General features: G+C 38.7%; 1 protein-coding gene across 2 annotated transcripts in view; it reads right to left on the reverse strand.

The window, feature by feature from the left end:
* LOC113236975 (glutamate synthase [NADH], amyloplastic) overlaps positions 1–17,473 on the reverse strand; it is a 50,552-nt gene that overhangs the window by 15,232 nt on the left and 17,847 nt on the right. Inside the window, exons 11-28 of one of the 2 annotated variants that reach the window (XM_026473203.1) lie at positions 17,286–17,463; positions 16,569–16,673; positions 15,578–15,841; positions 14,872–14,959; positions 14,319–14,438; positions 12,236–12,488; positions 11,599–11,743; positions 10,653–10,861; positions 9,732–9,877; positions 8,384–8,627; positions 7,527–7,712; positions 6,407–6,555; positions 4,558–4,694; positions 3,772–3,898; positions 3,139–3,175; positions 3,027–3,102; positions 1,122–1,263; positions 388–621 (exon numbers count right to left, since the gene is read on the reverse strand). In XM_026473203.1, coding sequence (XP_026328988.1) covers positions 388–621; positions 1,122–1,263; positions 3,027–3,102; positions 3,139–3,175; positions 3,772–3,898; positions 4,558–4,694; positions 6,407–6,555; positions 7,527–7,712; positions 8,384–8,627; positions 9,732–9,877; positions 10,653–10,861; positions 11,599–11,743; positions 12,236–12,488; positions 14,319–14,438; positions 14,872–14,959; positions 15,578–15,841; positions 16,569–16,673; positions 17,286–17,463 — 2,840 coding nt within the window. Of the gene's footprint in view, positions 1–387; positions 622–1,121; positions 1,264–3,026; positions 3,176–3,771; positions 3,899–4,557; positions 4,695–6,406; positions 6,556–7,526; positions 7,713–8,383; positions 8,628–9,731; positions 9,878–10,652; positions 10,862–11,598; positions 11,744–12,235; positions 12,489–14,318; positions 14,439–14,871; positions 14,960–15,577; positions 15,842–16,568; positions 16,674–17,285; positions 17,464–17,473 lie in introns of both variants that reach the window. The other variant, XM_026473202.1, reaches the window with a different exon arrangement.

The following is a 17,473-nucleotide window of genomic DNA, read 5'->3' on the forward strand; positions in this document are numbered from 1 at the left end:
ATAATGTCATGCTTGTCACAACTCCACAGATATTTATTTATGTTTATATGTTGGATTTTTTTGCTGATCTAAGAGGTTAGACTTTAGGAACTGTTTGGTACATATATAACTAATTTTTTGAGAATTTTGTGGATTGGATCCTCTTTGCTTAACTACGTCCAATTAATATCTATGTAAAGAAATGAAATTATAATAATAACGCGCACACACTCATAAGCCCCCCAGTAGAGACACCCTGTACCGCGATGCCATGGACACATAGACAATCACCTAATCTAATTATACCTAAATTCATGACCTCTGCGGGGCAGACCAGCAAGGTAACCGATCGGCCACGGAGGCAGTCAAATAACGCTTTAAAAAAAAATGAAGTGGTTAAATACTTACTGAGTCTTATCAAGAATCTTCTCCAAGTTCTTTTTATCCAGTTCGATATCTCTGACAGCTTCCTCAATGTCCTGTACGCCATTGTCACCCTTGCCGTTGGTCTCCATCTTTGGAGCGGCGGGTTGCTTCAAGGCGAGAGTCTTTAAGGCTCGCTGGTATTCGAACGGGAACACTTTGATGAAATTCTTAGCTGGTGTCGGCCAGGTTTTTAGAAGATCTTGTGCGATCAGGGAACTATTTCAAAAAAGGAAAGATTTTTGCTAAGTACTCTAGGCGGTTACTGGTTACTTAAAGCTCTCAAACAGACAATATCTCTGAGAGAGCGCGATGAAAAAATTATTAGAATATTATCAGTGTATTTTTAGTAATTAACTTCCATACCTACACTTCAGTTTTCTTAAGCAGTGTAAGCTACAAATTAAGTTCAAATCACTGCCACGTAGCTCTTAGCACGTCCGAACAAAGGAATATTTCACTTGACATAGAGTTTTTATGTTTAAAATAATCAGGTGACAACATGGGGAACGTAAATACGAAATGCATCCTTGTTTTTCAACCATCGCATCGTTTTGACAAATTAGTTACTTTTGAGATGTCGTTGTTAAGAAGGCTTTTCATTTGTCTCTACGCAAGTTCGTAAAAAACAAGCAATAAAAAATTTCTGATACAAGTACCCGATGAAAGTACATTTGACAGAGTGTGTATGATGCTTTATTTAATTCGTGTAGTCTTACCCAGTGTAGTCGACGAATTCTTTCAATAGAGTTTTGACGACGTTAAGATCGTCATTTTGCTTAAGCGGCAGGAGTTCCACCATCTCAGTGTTGCACTTGCCTTTGAACGATCCGTCGATGTCGTACACGTACGCGATACCGCCTGAAATACAATATAAAAATTATGTGTATGAGGTAGTTTACACTGCATAAGGCAGACGCTTTAGGCGGTTGAGCGCCTTGGCTCCCAAAGTTACTGACAATGTGTTGCATTAAGGTTTAAGTCGAGGTAGATGAAGTCTTATGCCCGACACCGTACACGCAAGAGCCTATGCACACGGCGTATTGTATATATTGTATAATTTCCCGAACGCGCGTTTACGGAGCCGTAAACGTGCGTCATCTGCGCGTATACACGCCGCAGACGCGCTGTAGTGAATCGATTCAAACGCGCGCAAACAACGCGTTGCAAGCAACAAGCTTAACTCCACTGGAGTTTACATTTAGAATTTCATATAGTTGCTTTAGTTCAAAAACTAATTGAAATTAACAAACAAAACTAAAATTAAAACTATATTTTATGACAATGCGCGACTACAATTTGTCTGTGGCGCGTATAAAATAGCCATGTGCATAGGCTCTAAATTCAATTCAAAGCGACCTTGTGCACATATGAGAATTGAAATTACAGCAGACAACATAGTTCAATATTCTGGGACTAGGTGGCGCTTCAATATATTTCACGAGCGAGCAGCGTACGGTGGGAAGAAAATTTAGGAAAAGCAAAAACACATCGTGAGCTTATATGCATGCATATGAGTCACAAAACTGCGAATCGGCGCGACGCGAATTGCTGCTATGCGATCTCACTGCAACGGTTCGAGTAACCATTTCTTCGACTGAACGTATTTTTTAAACTAGGTAGCGATATGGATCGTAAAAAGAGTGTTGCACTGCTGTTATTGATAAGAAAATTATTAAACAATTACATCGATTCACCAGATCTTTTACAAAAAATTGGCCCTAAAGATCCCTCTCGCATCACCTTGCGCTTTAAAGCTATTTTCTGTTGTAAACTCAGTAGGACAAACTCCCACAGAAATGGTTTCTTTAGGCGCTCTTTGGATTTTTATAATGAAAATTGAAGTCATATAGACATATTTGGCATTTCTTCACAAGGTTATAGGGTAAGGTTAAGAGAAGCTTTATTTTAACAACAAAAATCTAGTGATATAATTATATAAATAAATAATTATTTAGTACAAATTTAGTGTACTTGTATATGTAATTAAGTAGCATTAATTATTTACGGTTTGAATTTTTCTTATTTTTTATAATATTCTTCTTCTTTTTTTGCTTGTGATGTTGTTTCGCTCATTATTTTATTTTAGTTTTTGTTAATGGAACTCTAGGTCTGTATGTATATCAATTTTGATTTTTACAGGTAATAACCTATCTGTTGATGACTGTTTGTTTCCTTAAATAAAAAATAATAATAAAATAAATAAGAAAGTACAGGAAAAAAACACAAAGAAGATTGACATCGCAGAAATTCTCGATGCGAAGCAATCCGCAAATTATTGCGATGCCAACTATTGACTTACAATTATATGGACGTCGGGTCCGCGCTAAAAAGTGTCCGCACTTGTAAGGCGCTAAAATCGTATACAGAGCGCCAAACTACGCTTTAGTCTTCATTTGTTCGACTGACAGCGCGATACTGCGATGACATTACAATTTAAATTTCGAATAGGTTGACTTGGGACATTTTTTTCGTGGTTTTTGTATTAGACCCGTCGTCTATTTATTTGTAAGTCAATGATGCCAACTCATAAATTTCTGCAGTTTTGTGTTTCGACCCTAAGCGGGACAGGAAGTATTTATCAATTTCATGTTTCATACAAAATGCGGGCACAAGCTACTTACCGCTCATGCCGGCGGCGAAGTTGCGTCCAGTTAGGCCGAGGATGAGCACAGTGCCGGCTGTCATGTACTCGCAGCCGTGGTCGCCCACGCCTTCCACCACGGCCGTGCAGCCTGAGTTGCGCACGCAGAAGCGTTCGGACGCGATGCCTCTGCGGGGGAACAGATTGCTTCCTAAATTTAGCGAACATTTTAAAGCCTTTGTTAAAAACCGTTTAGAATAACGTGCGACAAATATCTCCATAATAATAATGACCTGGGATGACTATATTGACATGCCAGGGAACACCACTTAATAATTATTTTTTTTATCTTTTAGGCCATGGGACAAACGAGTCTAATACAAATGTAATGCATACAGAGTAATCCTCAATACGAATACCTCCGCTCTTCAATATATCGCACATGACAACTAACATAGTATAATCTCAAAAATTACGTTATATATGCACGTCATTAGTATTCATAATTAAATCTTATACGAATAACTCAATTTTTGAGAGAATACTACGTTGTTGTGTCATGTGCGATATGTATAAAAGCGACATAATAATAATGCTTACATTGATGTTTAAAATAACTTTCTAAAAATCTTGTAGTTTTTTAATGGTCACCTTGTATGTTTGCAATTTGAAAATCCATATTGGATTTTGGAGACCAGAAGTTTAATACGATTTCACATATAACCTTGTTTAATATGTAATAAATGCGAAACACCGGGGTACTATATTCAAGATAAATTCTTTACCTGAAATAAGCTCGTCCAGAGGTGGCTCCATACAAGCACACGTTTCCAACTATCACGTTGAGGTGCGACTCGAACGAGGATGTTTTCGGTGGGTAGATGATCACTTTGCCACCGCACAGGCCCTTGCCTGAAAATTATGATAGTTTGTCGCTTAGTTGTGGTCAATCGTGCCTCTATTTTACAAAAAAAAGGTACAAAAGTAGTTAAAACCATAAGAAACAAATGTCAGTTCATAGTGACAGTTAGCATTAGCGACCGCGTAAAATATTTGCATACAAAATGTTACTTCGTCTTGCGTCTGTTAGAGTCGATGTACAACTAACTCGTCACACAAAATTTTGTAGAAATTTTGACAACAGTCACTCTTAGCCCATGGCAAAGAAACTGTACCTATATCATTAGCTTATGGTATAGGTAGTTGTTACGGAGTGGAGTGGGAGTGCGTCCAAGGATTGGGTACAAGATTGTCGGGTGTCCAGTGGCGAAATGGGTAGACGACATCGCAAGCGTCGCGAGGTGTACCTGGATGAGACTGCCGCAGGGCCGTGGGTAGTGGCATAAAAACTTGGTTGATATCAGGCTTTTTTAAACTCAACAAAAATAACGGGACGAACAAGTCGTGCGCCTGGTGGTAAGCGACACGCCCATCCATAACAGTTGCTGTGCCACTCAGAGCTTTAAATCGTATCTTAGGGGCACTGCCACTGCGTCTGTCGCCCTGAGACGAGTCCCATTTATTCCAATTCCCATATCCCATTATTATTAATATCATTGTGTACTTCTTACCAACGTAGTCGTTAGCGTCTCCTTCGAGGGTAACAGTGATTCCCTTGGACAGGAACGCGCAGAAGCTCTGCCCAGCAGAGCCAGTGAGAGCGATGTTCACGGTTGTGCCGTCGGGCAGACCAAGGTCACCGTATTTCCTTTTTAATAAAGAGAGAGACTCAAAACCGGATTAACCTAGAGACTAAGCAGGCAACTGCTTATCAAAACTTTTTTTTTTTTTGTAGAAAAATATTTCATTTGAGTTTCTTAGGTTTTCGTAATTGTTACACATAGAAGTGAAATAATTTTTTCAGATCTAAATCACGTATTTTTTTTTCTCAAAACAAACCCAATGTTTCGGTCCCTTTACAGGTCCCATGATCACGTCTGACTGTACGTTGTGTGGCAAAATATGTATACTTATATATAAATATTATTTATATATAAGTTATTTTTGTATTTTTGTATAGTTGTAAAATACAAATATATGCAATTTAAATCCGAAACAATAATTTCATTTTTTATTTCATTTGATTTTTGGTTTCACGACCGTTAAGTTGCAAGCAAACCTCAAAGTTACTGTCTAAATTTAAAATATTTTAAATTAAAATCAACACGTGTAGATATAGCCAATTATTCTTTTTTTAACCTATTATGTCGCACTGCTGGCATTTATAAATATTTTTTATCTACACACATATCATAAACTCTCTATAATTTATTCAAAAACCGCAAATTACGACCAGCATAAAGGAAAACAGTTTTGTTAGAACAAATTTCTTATCTGTGAAAATGTTATTATTGCTTCATAATAACATCGAATTCGACGTTATTATTATCGATGTTATTATTGCATTCAAATTTCGAACATTTCTAAAAACAAAACAATTTGATTGGACCTCAATTCTAATATCAGTCGAGATGAAGTTTCATTCGAAATGAAATGTCAATAGTATGTCAGTAATGTCAATGATATCGAACGATCTGATAGTTGGGGCCGATTCTAGTTTGTCCATGAATTAAAAATAAAAACTACGGTTCTGTGACATGCGTGAGAAAAGTTTTTATTTGCCGCCATTCGCCAGTCGTAACATGCGGTTTATGAACACATCACAGAGAGCTTATAATTACATGTGTAGATGTAATCACAGTCACATAAACTTTTATGTTGAATGGAGCGATGGATCTCATTGCCTAGGGCCTGTGGACCTTTTTAACATACATGATTATGACTAATTACAGATTTCTTGCCACGATTTCCTTTTACCGTGTAACCGTTCGGAAATATCGAGAAAATTAAAAAACAAATCACATCGTGGTAAGAAACCTGTAATTTGTGGTAATCATTTACTGAATTACCACGAAAGTCTTAAAATCTTTTCAATATAATCTTTCACTTCCGTAATTATTGGGGCAGTTTAACACAGTTACCAAAAATCTTAAGTCTTAAAATCAAAATAAATGCATCAGTTTCATAAATCAAAATTATAAGTCAATGCGACGGAACTTATTATTATCCACTTCAACTTCAAACTTCTTATCCAAATAAAATTTTAATTCCGATCCCGATTCAAATACAGATGTTAATTTAATTCAACACTAGGGAAACGTAGTGCCGCGGGTGCCATGGACATACACATAGCCAACCACAAACTACACACAAACTCACGAAAGAAATAAAATGTAGGCCATACAAATATTTCCGGGAATCAAACCCGGCACCTCTGCCTGGCAGACCAGCATAGTAACAGTTTAATAATAACTTTAACAAGTGCGTTGTTGGTATATTATGTTTTAATGAACTAGATATCCGTTAATAAAAATCAAGAAGGATTATTTACAAGCCAAGTCATTCTTGTGAAGTACTCACATAGCAACATGGTAAGACAGAGTGGAAGTAAAAGCTCTGTCTTCGTTGGTGATCTTCATCTTGATGTCGATGTGCTTTTGCGTTCCGTCTAGGATGCCAGCACACTGCTCGATCAGCTGGTTGTCAAGTCGTTTTTCCAGTTGGAAGTCCTGAGGAGGCGAAATTGTTGAGATTCTATCCTTTTTGTTAAGTAGTTTGAAAGATAGCTTGTGCTGGTAAATTTTTGTTAAGGATTAAAATAAATGCACATTTGACCATCTCACTTACGCCTTGAAAAGGCCCAAAGTATAGCGTTAAGAGATCTGCAGACAGCTAATTCCATTCCAATGTCGTACGCTATATAAATGTGAAAGCGTATCGCTTCGTACGAATCTTGAGTATATCCAAATTTTAGGGGTGCAAATCCAGCCGTCGTCTAGTCCCTCGATCATAGAAAGGGGATGGCGGATATTTTATGGTAATAAAACTACAAAGCAGATGTTCTGGTTCAGTTATTCTATAAGTGCGATTGCATAGGTAGTATCATTTTAAAAACAGAGTGAAAGAGTGACATAGAAGCGAGTTTCGTCACTTATGATTAGCACTCTTCAATAATTGGGAGATCCAATGGTTTACGGGGTATGTGAGAGGAAATCTTATGATTTGCTTTTGCCAGAGCCCTAATTCTGCTAATGTTAAATCATTTCAGTTGTGTCGATAGAGTGTTTATTTATTATTGGAATAGTCACTCGTCAGTGCCTAGTCATCGAACTACTATTCAACTGCCAAATCACTTTTTTGGTATTTTGCTCTTCAATGCCGAGTCGATGGCATGTACTCCGTCCAACCTTTCATTTAATTTTAGACAGTTCGAATTCTAATCAATTAGTGATGTCCTAATGCGATTCCGATTAGATTTTTTATAACAATCGATTTGACATAAAAACTTAACGTTACGGTGCTCGCCATGTTCGCTACTGTGATAAAATTTTAAAACGCCGTTTATCACTCAAATTTGACAGCTAAATGTGGATATAATAGCTTTACCGAGGCGGCTTACTACGGGGGCAGTAGCCATTAAATAAAACAAGGACTTTTATATGAATATAAAAGATTCAAAAATGTAATTTAGAAAATAGACCTGTGACTTAGAACCGCCGATGATGTTGACTCCAGGCCGCATGTGCAGAGCGTTCTTCAATATGAGACTGAGGTTGAGAAGGCGTGCCTTAGGGTTATCATTGTTCTCTCGCACTTTCAGCAAGTCTGTGCGACCAATCAAATCTTGGAATTTGCGTACGCCCACTTCTGCCATGTGCTGGCGAACCTGTAATAATATTCAATATATATTAACCTGCCAGTTAAATGTTCTACTATTACAGCCCTTCTCCTCACTTACTGTCGTAATATTTTTACCGTGGTTGAATCAGGCCTATGAAGTTACTCAACTTTCGCAAGCAAACATTCTACATTAATATTGTCTTCCTTTTAGGGAACTCACACTTTTTCAAATTAAAAGTTAACTTCAGAAACTTCAATGGCCATTTCCCAAAAGTATAATTTTTCGTTCAGTAACGGTATAGATAACATGATGACCAGATTGATATAGCTACAGCTCAATATGTAAATCACTAAATCGAGAATCCCATGTTCTAAAAAACTTGCCTGAACTCGGTTATGAATAATAAAATTTCGAATATCTAATTCGTCACAAAATTGCATACACTTTAAAAGAAAATCATACCAAATATTATTACGATGTTTTCCAATGGTGGTAAGCGATATGGCTATCCATAACAGTTGCAGTGCCACTCAGAGTTTTAAATCGCAAAGATCGTGCGGGGCACTGCCACTGCGCCCGTCACCCTGAGACATAAGTTGACGAGACCTCATGTGCCTGTAATTTCACCAGCACCCTTACCCTTCATAACCAGAACTTCCCTGGACGAACTCTTTCACAAAGAATTCACTATATGATACTTATTATTGCTTACAAACCTCTTCAGCCAACATAAATAGGTAGTTGACGACATGTTCCGGCTTGCCGGCGAACTTGGCCCTCAAGACCGGATCCTGCGTGGCGATGCCCACGGGACACGTGTTGAGGTGGCACTTGCGCATCATGGTGCAGCCCAGGGCAATGAGCGGGGCTGTGCTGAAGCCGAACTCGTCGGCACCGAGGAGGGCTGCGACCATCACGTCGAAGCCTGTCCGGATTTGGCCATCGGCTTGGACGACCACTCTGGGTACAAACATTTCGATTAAAACGTAGACACTCAACATAGCCCCGCACTAGGGGAAACCATGTGTCGCGGATGCCATGGACATATACATAGACAACCACAAATTATACCAAAACTCACGGGAGAAGTAAATGTAGGCCTTACAAATATTTCTCGCGGCCCGGGAATCGAACCTGGGACCTCTGCGTGGTAGTCCGGCATGGTAACTATTCGGCCACGGAGGCAGTTAAATTGAAGCTGGCGTTTAAATAGAAATCATTAATTCCTCGAATAATAAACACACTACAGATACGTTTTATAATAATAACATAAGGATTTGGGACTAAATACAAATACAGAGTACAAAGCGTGTGTGCTGTGCTGCCAAGGAAACAGTGACCCACTCAGCTTGTTGTCGTCTCACTTAAAGTAATATGACGCTGATTTTCAGCGGATTCGGCAACAGAACATACGTGACACGGAACATAGTAGACGTACTAATAGATGTACATTTCATTTGTGTCGAAAAAATGCGCATGCGAGCGTTACCAAGCACAAAAGGGGAAAAGGCGAAGACAAGATGGCGGACTAGGGCTGGGCTAAAAATCATTTAAAAGCTCTTGCCACCCAGTAACCAGCGAGTACTATATGGTATAATATGTGAAGAATGAAGCGAAAAAAATTTAAAACGCATGATATAAATAGTTACACACCGCACCCATGATAATAAAGTGAAATTCGAAAAATGATTTTGGGATATTGACGAAATGGATTTTTGTGGTTTAAGATGTACATGAGAACGCAGAGAAACATACATTTTTTTTTAAATAGCATACAAGGACGGCATTCAACTACAAAACAATTTTAAAAAATGCAAACCGGTATACAGGGTGGAACCAGTTTGTTAATGATGTTAGTAATATAATACTTTATTATTTCGAAACCGACTTCATGCAGTCGAGATCGATGTAATGCCGAAACCTCGACTGCATGAAGTTGATAACGACTTTACGCATTAACTGCAAACGTGCAGTCAATCTGTATCAGCCTTAGTGTCAAGGTATCAAAGGCATTCATGGACATATGATTCAAGTTCAGAAAGGCAAGCTTCGCCGAGTAGTCACCTGGAGCGCAGGTCGTTGAGCACGAGCACCTGGTGCGTCTCGGCGATGCCCAGCTCCCAGGGCAGGCCGGCCGACTTGATGCCCGTCCACGAGCTGGCGCCTGTGCCGCCGTCGTGGCCCGAAATTACTATGTGCTCAGCTTTGCCCTGGACACCAGCACACCATAGATTGAATGCAGAACGACATTATGCGCAAATTATCCAACCCATATCTGATTATTTTTATAGTTGCGTATACCAAAACACGCAGCAAACTCCACATTGTTACGTATAAAGTAAATTTTATTCAATAAAAACAGATACTAAAAAACATAACCATAAATTTACAACCAAAAGATAAGCTCTAGACTTCGTCCACAGGTACTAAAATATGGAAAATATTTGCCTATGGACACCTGTTGAACCAACCGCGACCCAGAGCGGTGAACGCAATTTGAAGTTACAGTGTACCGGATAATTTGGTCCCCATTACTACAAATGTAGGTAACTTACAATGTATATGAAAAAAAATATTTACCCAATACTATTCACAATTTAAAATGTTGAAACATAATAATATAAATAATTCAATTTCATCACAATTTAAAGTTTCGTCCATTAGTGTACCAAAGAACGATATCAGTGTAATTACGTACCATTACGAACGTTGCTGCTATGTATTTAAAGTCTAGTTGGTACGTTATCAAATGTTTCCAGCAGAAAAAGGGAAGTAGGGAATATACAGAGAGTAATTTGAAAGAAATCAGATACGAGTAGATTATCTTTTTGACTTAAAATTTCAAGGTTAAAACACTTTAGTCAGCGCGTCTGAGATAAAAAAATGAATGATTGAGTCCATGTACAGATCACAGGGCTATTTATACAATGCACAAGCTTACTTGGTTCAGTTTTTATATAGTTTATTTAATTTAATTAAGTATACCTTGGCGACTCCCGAAGCGACAACGCCTACACCAACTTCCGAAACGAGTTTGACAGAAATGCGTGCGCGTGGATTGGCGCACTTGAGGTCGTAGATCAGCTCGGCCAAGTCCTCGATCGAGTAGATATCGTGGTGGGGTGGTGGGGAAATCAGCCCCACTCCCGGTACCGAGCAGCGAGTTTTGGCAATTTGTTCTGTCACTTTGTAGCCTGTAAGGATGTGATGGTTATTGACTATTTATTTAATTTAGCTTTTACATAAGAGTTCGTTAGTTCGTTCTTTATCTGCAAGGTCATAGACTTTCGGCGCTACGCAGAAGAAGCGATTTTAGTTGACGCTGCTGTCAACTTTCTACAAGATTCCGTTAACGGTTGCCAGTTGGGGAAATTGGTAATTTGGGTCAACGGGAACAAACTTGCAAGTTTTCATTTGTGGAAATTAACAATTTATTTAATCCATTGACTTACAATTATATGGACGTCGGGTCCGCGCTAAAAAGTGTCCGCACTTGTAAGGCGCTAAAATCGTATACAGAGCGCCAAACTCCGCTTTAGTCTTCATTTGTTCGACTGACAGCGCGCTACTGCGATGACATTACAATTTAAATTTCGAATAGGTTGACTTGGGACATTTTTTTCGTGGTTTTTGTATTAGACCCGTCGTCCATTTATTTGTAAGTCAATGATTTAATCACAGATTTTGGCAAACAAATTGTCATTGTTAATTAAAAATATGAATATGATAACGTAACATGGGTCTACAAGGACAAATTTGGTACCAAGGGCACATTGGAGAAACGTGCTATTCTCAATTAAAATAGAAAGTTGTTAATAAAAATATGTGTAACGTAATAAACGGATATTTTCTTATTTTAGCCAATTCAAGACTGGTGTCACAAAACAAAATCCTTGAACAACTATTCTAAGCATGGCATGATTGTGCTTACCGGGTAATTCGCCGCCCTCTCCAGGTTTAGCGCCTTGGGCCATCTTGATTTGCAGGTCGTCAGCGTGTGCGAGATACGATGCCGTCACGCCGAAGCGTCCGGAAGCTACTTGCTTGATCGCTGACCTCTTGTTGTAGTCGGGATCCTGGGATAACACCGATGCTTTAGAATAATCATTTCTGAACATATTAGATAGCTATCTAATGTTCAGGAGGAGATGGGTTTTAGATCAGTGATTCCCGGATTTATTTCGGTCATAAACCCCTTAAAATAACAAAAACTTAACCACAAAGTAAATTAACTTTATAACGGTACAATAAAACCAACGAAAAATCCTGAAACTATAGATTTGGTTTCGATCTTTTATGAAACCTCCAGCAACTCGTCAGACTCTTAAAATATTTTTACTTAAGACGGATCCCTTGGATTACGGCATAGACCACTATGGACCCCTTGGGAAACTTGCTGGTTAAAGACTTCAAACATCTTCCAAAGGTTGTGCCTTTTTCGACGTGCAAGTTTTACAAGATGTTTTAGTTCACCGTTAGCGAGACGTAATACCACTTAACATTGACAAGTGTGCGTAAAATTACAACTTAATAACGCTAATACAACAATAACCTATTATCTAACTTACTTGGTTCAAGTACCGGTCTGCGTTCTCGCCACCCTCGCCGGTGTTGGACTTGCCTCCGATGCGGTTCATGGCAATGGCCAGAGTCGTGTGCGCCTCCAACGAGATCGATCCGAAGGACATTGCGCCGGTGGCGAATCTCTTCACGATCTCAGAGGCCGGCTCCACTTCATTCAGCGGGATCGGTTCGTCCAGCTTCACGAGCTCCAGCTGGCCTCGGAGCGTACACGCCCGAACGGATTCTAATGCGCTTTCCCTGTGAAAACAAGAACATAAATGGAGTAACCATTTACATAATTACGAATTATATACGTTTAATAATTAGCTGAGAAAAAGATAGTATATAAAAATAGCTTAACTCAAAATTCGAGAGAGTGATTGTTACGGGCAGGATAGAGGCCAAACGACCTAGTGGTCGAAATTCGAAACGACGTGTGACCAAGACCCCGACTTAGAACTCTTTGATATTTTAATCGAATCGTTCGTTTGGCTATTGTTCTCGAATCGAAGGGTGCTTTCCGAGCTATACAGTTAAATTTCGATTCAGGGGTCTACACTCGATCTCCGTCCGAAACAATTACTGCCAAATAAGTAATACTTGACCAAATGAAAAGACGCGTGATGCGAATGAAGCTTCATACTGGATACTTGTCTTTTAATTTTGTCGAATATTACTTATTTGACAGTAATTGTTTCGGACGGATGTCGGACGGAGATCGAGAGTAGACCTCCAGATACGATATCGTTATCCAAGAGCGTTTACGGAGTTAGTTGGTGAAATAGATTATAAGAAAACTGAAAATCCTTTTATATACATTTTTAAAACTTTAAAGCCTAAAATATAGGAATGCATTAGTCTTGCATTAAAATAAATTAATAAAATTTAGCAAAATCCAGACTTCATTTAAAATAATAACTTTTATTCGATAACTGTGTTCTGAATAACGTTTGTAGCCTTTCCCGGTCGAGAAGTTCGGGAGTGACGTCATTTCAGTTCGGTTTCGAATACGACAATTTGACGTTCGATTCGGGTGTTGTAAATAAAAATGAAAAGAAGTCGTACGTTATCAAATCGAATCGGTCGACAACTGAGTTATCGTAAGGTTCTGAATCGACCCCCTGGTGGTTGAACGTCTGGTAGTACCAGTGAGCGTCACATTCTACTTTGCCAAAGACGTGCAGTGGAGAAGATTAGTTGACGGTGTGACTTGAACAAAGTCACGATCTTTAGCAGTGAGGGACCGACCGAGGAGGAGAAAACTCAAAATGAAATACTTAAAGGATTCATTAATTGAAAATTTCATTCACAAGATTAGATCACGTAGACTGGTTTATGGCGAAATTAATCTTAATAGTCAAGTAGGTATGATAATAAATATTCGTTTTACTACGATTATGAACCTAGACGTAGTGGTGCCATCTTGTATGGGAGAGGAAATCTAACAATCAAATCGACTTCGCGCTGAGAAAACCAACTAGTCCAACTTTCGTTTATTTTCACACAAAATACTCCGCCAACCATTTATTTAACTTTTGACAGCTCGAATTCTAATCAATTAGTGACGTACTGGTGCGTTTCCGATTCGATTTTTTTATACCAATCGATTTTATTTATGAAGAAGTTTAAATCGTGAATCTAAGCGGGTTGAAAAAAGAAGATATTATCTGATTGTGATTGTGATGTTGCGTGTGACAATTTGTGTACTCAAGAATTTCTAATTAATGTTAACGAGGATTCAAGTAATGAATCCCGTTCATATGGAGAAGAATCCGACGACTGATTATAATAAACATTAAAAACGTATTATAATTATTTATAATTTATTTCATTTCAATATAATTTATTAGACAGGTAGCAAAATGTATCAATTTGAATAATTTTTGGTTGATAATCTGCTGGCTCGATAAATATCGGAACTAAAGAGTATTGTCCAGGAAGTATTGCATTTGTTTATCTCTGGTTGTATTTCAATAATTACGGAACTTCGGAGGCATGCATAATGGTTGGACGATGTATATGAAAATTTGTATTACTTTTGATGTCCAGAATGAGCTTTAGGATCAACTTGAAAGATACGAAACTCACTTGTATTTATCATAAGCTGAAGAGCTATTATTCAAAGCAGCTTCTTGGAGGTTAGCGATGGACATCGGATCGTTGATATGTTTCTCGCCACCAGCGCGCCAGTGATAGTTACCGGGGTTCCTGAGAAAGTAATTTTAGACTTCACACTTTTACAGCAAATGGTTTAAAAGTGATTACGAAGTGATCCGATAAATAACCAACGTATTACTATGATAGAAAATTTGGTCCTAAATCTTATTACAAACTAATTTTAAAAAAGCTGTCGAACAGTGGTGCTCGTCGATTACTGGTGCCACCACTTTACGATTAGCGAGTCACCGGAGAAAAAGCGGGAAAACTGTTTGTTACACGATAGGATGTACAAGATCATATAAAATCCTAATAATTTTTATATAGAGATATTTCTTTTTAAATGCTACAGAGAACTTGAAAATTTTGGTTTTCAATTGAAGCCCTATAGTTATTACATTTGAAAATCGCCCAGTCAAATTTTCTCCGCCTGTTCTTATTCATTGTAAATTAAGCATAAGCTGTAAAAGTCTTAAATAACTACCTTAAAACGAGAGCGTCTCTCATTTCTCCGTAGGCCAAAGCGTATCTGTCAAAGATGTCTTGAGAAAGAATTTCGAAGTTCACACCACCTGTAATAACGTATAATTTTTATTTCTTCATCATAAGTCACTCCTTCCGCACCGTGCAGCTACCTCAGGAACCGACTTAGTAAATAATAATAATAATAATAATAATAATAACGCACACACTCATAGCCCCGCACTAGGGAAACCCTATATCGCGGGTGCCATGGACACACTCAGAGGTAGACAACCACAAATTACACTGATCACGAGATAAATAAATGTAGGCCATACAAATATTTCTCCCGGCCCGGGAATCGAACCCGAGACCTCTGCGTGGCAGTCCAGCATGGTAACCGTTCGACCACCGAGGCAGTTAAAGTAAAGCTTTGTGTTGATGCTATGCTATGATGAGTATTTTTTGCCTCTTTATTTATTTTTCTTTAATACATATTATTCTGGCACTACGAGGATGCCTAGAAGAGGATACTACGTAGCAATAAACTGTGTATTGTATCAAACGATATTGTCGATATATTATCTTAAACAAGATGCTTGTTTTAGGACTTGTTCACAGCAATGCTTAGTGTAGTCAGCATTGCATTGCTGCGACACTTGCTTGAATCTGCAAGGACTTGATGCAGGTTTAACACCAAAAATTTAGCCATAGAATAGGATACTTACCAATTCTAGACTGAGTTCCCTTGAAGCACTTATCAATGACCTCCTCACTCAGACCAACTGCCTCAAAGATCTGCGCGCTCCTGTAAGACTGCAGCATACTAATCCCCATCTTCGCCATCACTTTGGCTAAGCCAGTCTCCATGGCTTTCTGGTAGGCGACGTAGATGTCCTCGTCGGTTAGGTTCGGGTCGAGGATGTGGTCGTTGCGGAGAGCGAAGGCCAGTTCGAAAGCGAGGTATGGACAGATTGCATCCGCGCCATACCCTGGGAAGAAATAGACATTTTTTCATTGGTCTTTTATACGTCCCACTGTAAGGGGCGGGTCTTTACTGAGGATAGAGTTCAAGTCAAAGAAACATTTATTCCATAGGTAAAATAAATTTACACTTGAAAACGTCACATTTAAGCTACTGCTTGTTCACTACGCCGACTTCCCTGAGAAGAACAAGCAACTCTAGGGATTGCTCTTTTCAAATAAACTTAAATGCTATGGAATAATACATTTTGAATCAAATTTGTGTCTTTGAATCAAACAAAAGTGGATTCTGGAGCCATGTCGACTTTCCATACATCTTTATCTAACATGTAGTCTTCAATTTTGCAATATGACTTTTCAATTAAAATATGTTTAGTTTTTAAACTTAGAAATTGATAATCTTAATATATGCTCCGGAGTCTTATTGTAAAAACGTATACAGTTCCCTATAAAAGAGTCGTTTGTTTACCTTGGTTAAACGAAATCGTGGTACTATGAGTTTGGACTTAGTTCGGGTCATAGTCTACTACGCTTTGGGTTGGGAACTTGACACATTTTCCAGGGATTGTGAACCTTCTTCGAACTGCTAGTTTCGTCACAATGTTTCCCCTCATATAGTACATTTACTTTATTTTATTTATTTTTATTAGTAAATGGGCAATACATATATTACATTTGCATTTAATAGCATTTGTTGCTTCATCTTATACATTTATTTTAACAATGTACACTGACCTAGCAAGACACACATGTGGTGAACCTCTCTGGCTTCCGCCGTCTCTACGATGATCCCAACTTTCATGCGCTGTCGAGTCTCGATCATGTGGTGGTGGACAGCACCTGGACACAAAAACAAATTGTTACAAATATACTCGATACCTTCAGTCAGGGATCGCCATTTATTAGACGACCTCGATGATTCAGTGACATGCACTGTGAGTGTTAGAGGAGGTTCCGTGGTAGAATCCCGTTAGGACAAATTTGGGAAAACTTATCGAGTTCTTAGGTTTCCCCGATTGTTGAACATAGGAAAAGGAACTATTTTAACCGACTTCAAAAAAAGGAGGAGGTTCTGAATTCGACTGTATTTTTTGCAGGATTTTCCAAGTGCATGGCTAAGAGTGTGTGTCTTATTATTATTAGTTCTGTGGCTCTTGTAAAAAGGGGTACAAGTCAAAATAGCCAACTAAACAAGGAAACGCGAAGAACACTTAACGCTTAGTATCATAGTAAGTCTTAACTGTTTTTCGCGTCTCCTTGTAAAGTTGACTTTTTTGACTTGTACCCCTTTTTACTACAGTCACAGAGTTAAAGTCGAAATATGATTAAATTCATACCAAATATGTAAAAAGACTAATAGCAAAAAAAATATCCTTTTATAGGAACGGGAAACGTATGTTTCATTGTTTTTTGTTGTATGCGTAAATAATAATGTTAAGTTTTAAAGTTTACCAAGAGCAAGCAAGGAGCTGACGGGCACCCTCTCCTTCCCAGCCGCGCGGTCGCTCAGGACGATGAGCTGATATCCGTCCTGTGCCGCGGCGGAGGCCTCGTTGGCGATGCGGGTCAGCGCCGGCTCCAGGCCCAGCGGCCCCTCCGCGTAGGGGAACGTGCAGTCCAGCACTTTCGTCTGGACAAAA

This window comes from Hyposmocoma kahamanoa, unplaced genomic scaffold (genome assembly GCF_003589595.1).
Source record: "Hyposmocoma kahamanoa isolate Upper Pololo Valley unplaced genomic scaffold, ASM358959v1 92, whole genome shotgun sequence".
In the NCBI taxonomy this organism is placed as follows: Eukaryota; Metazoa; Arthropoda; class Insecta; order Lepidoptera; family Cosmopterigidae; genus Hyposmocoma; species Hyposmocoma kahamanoa.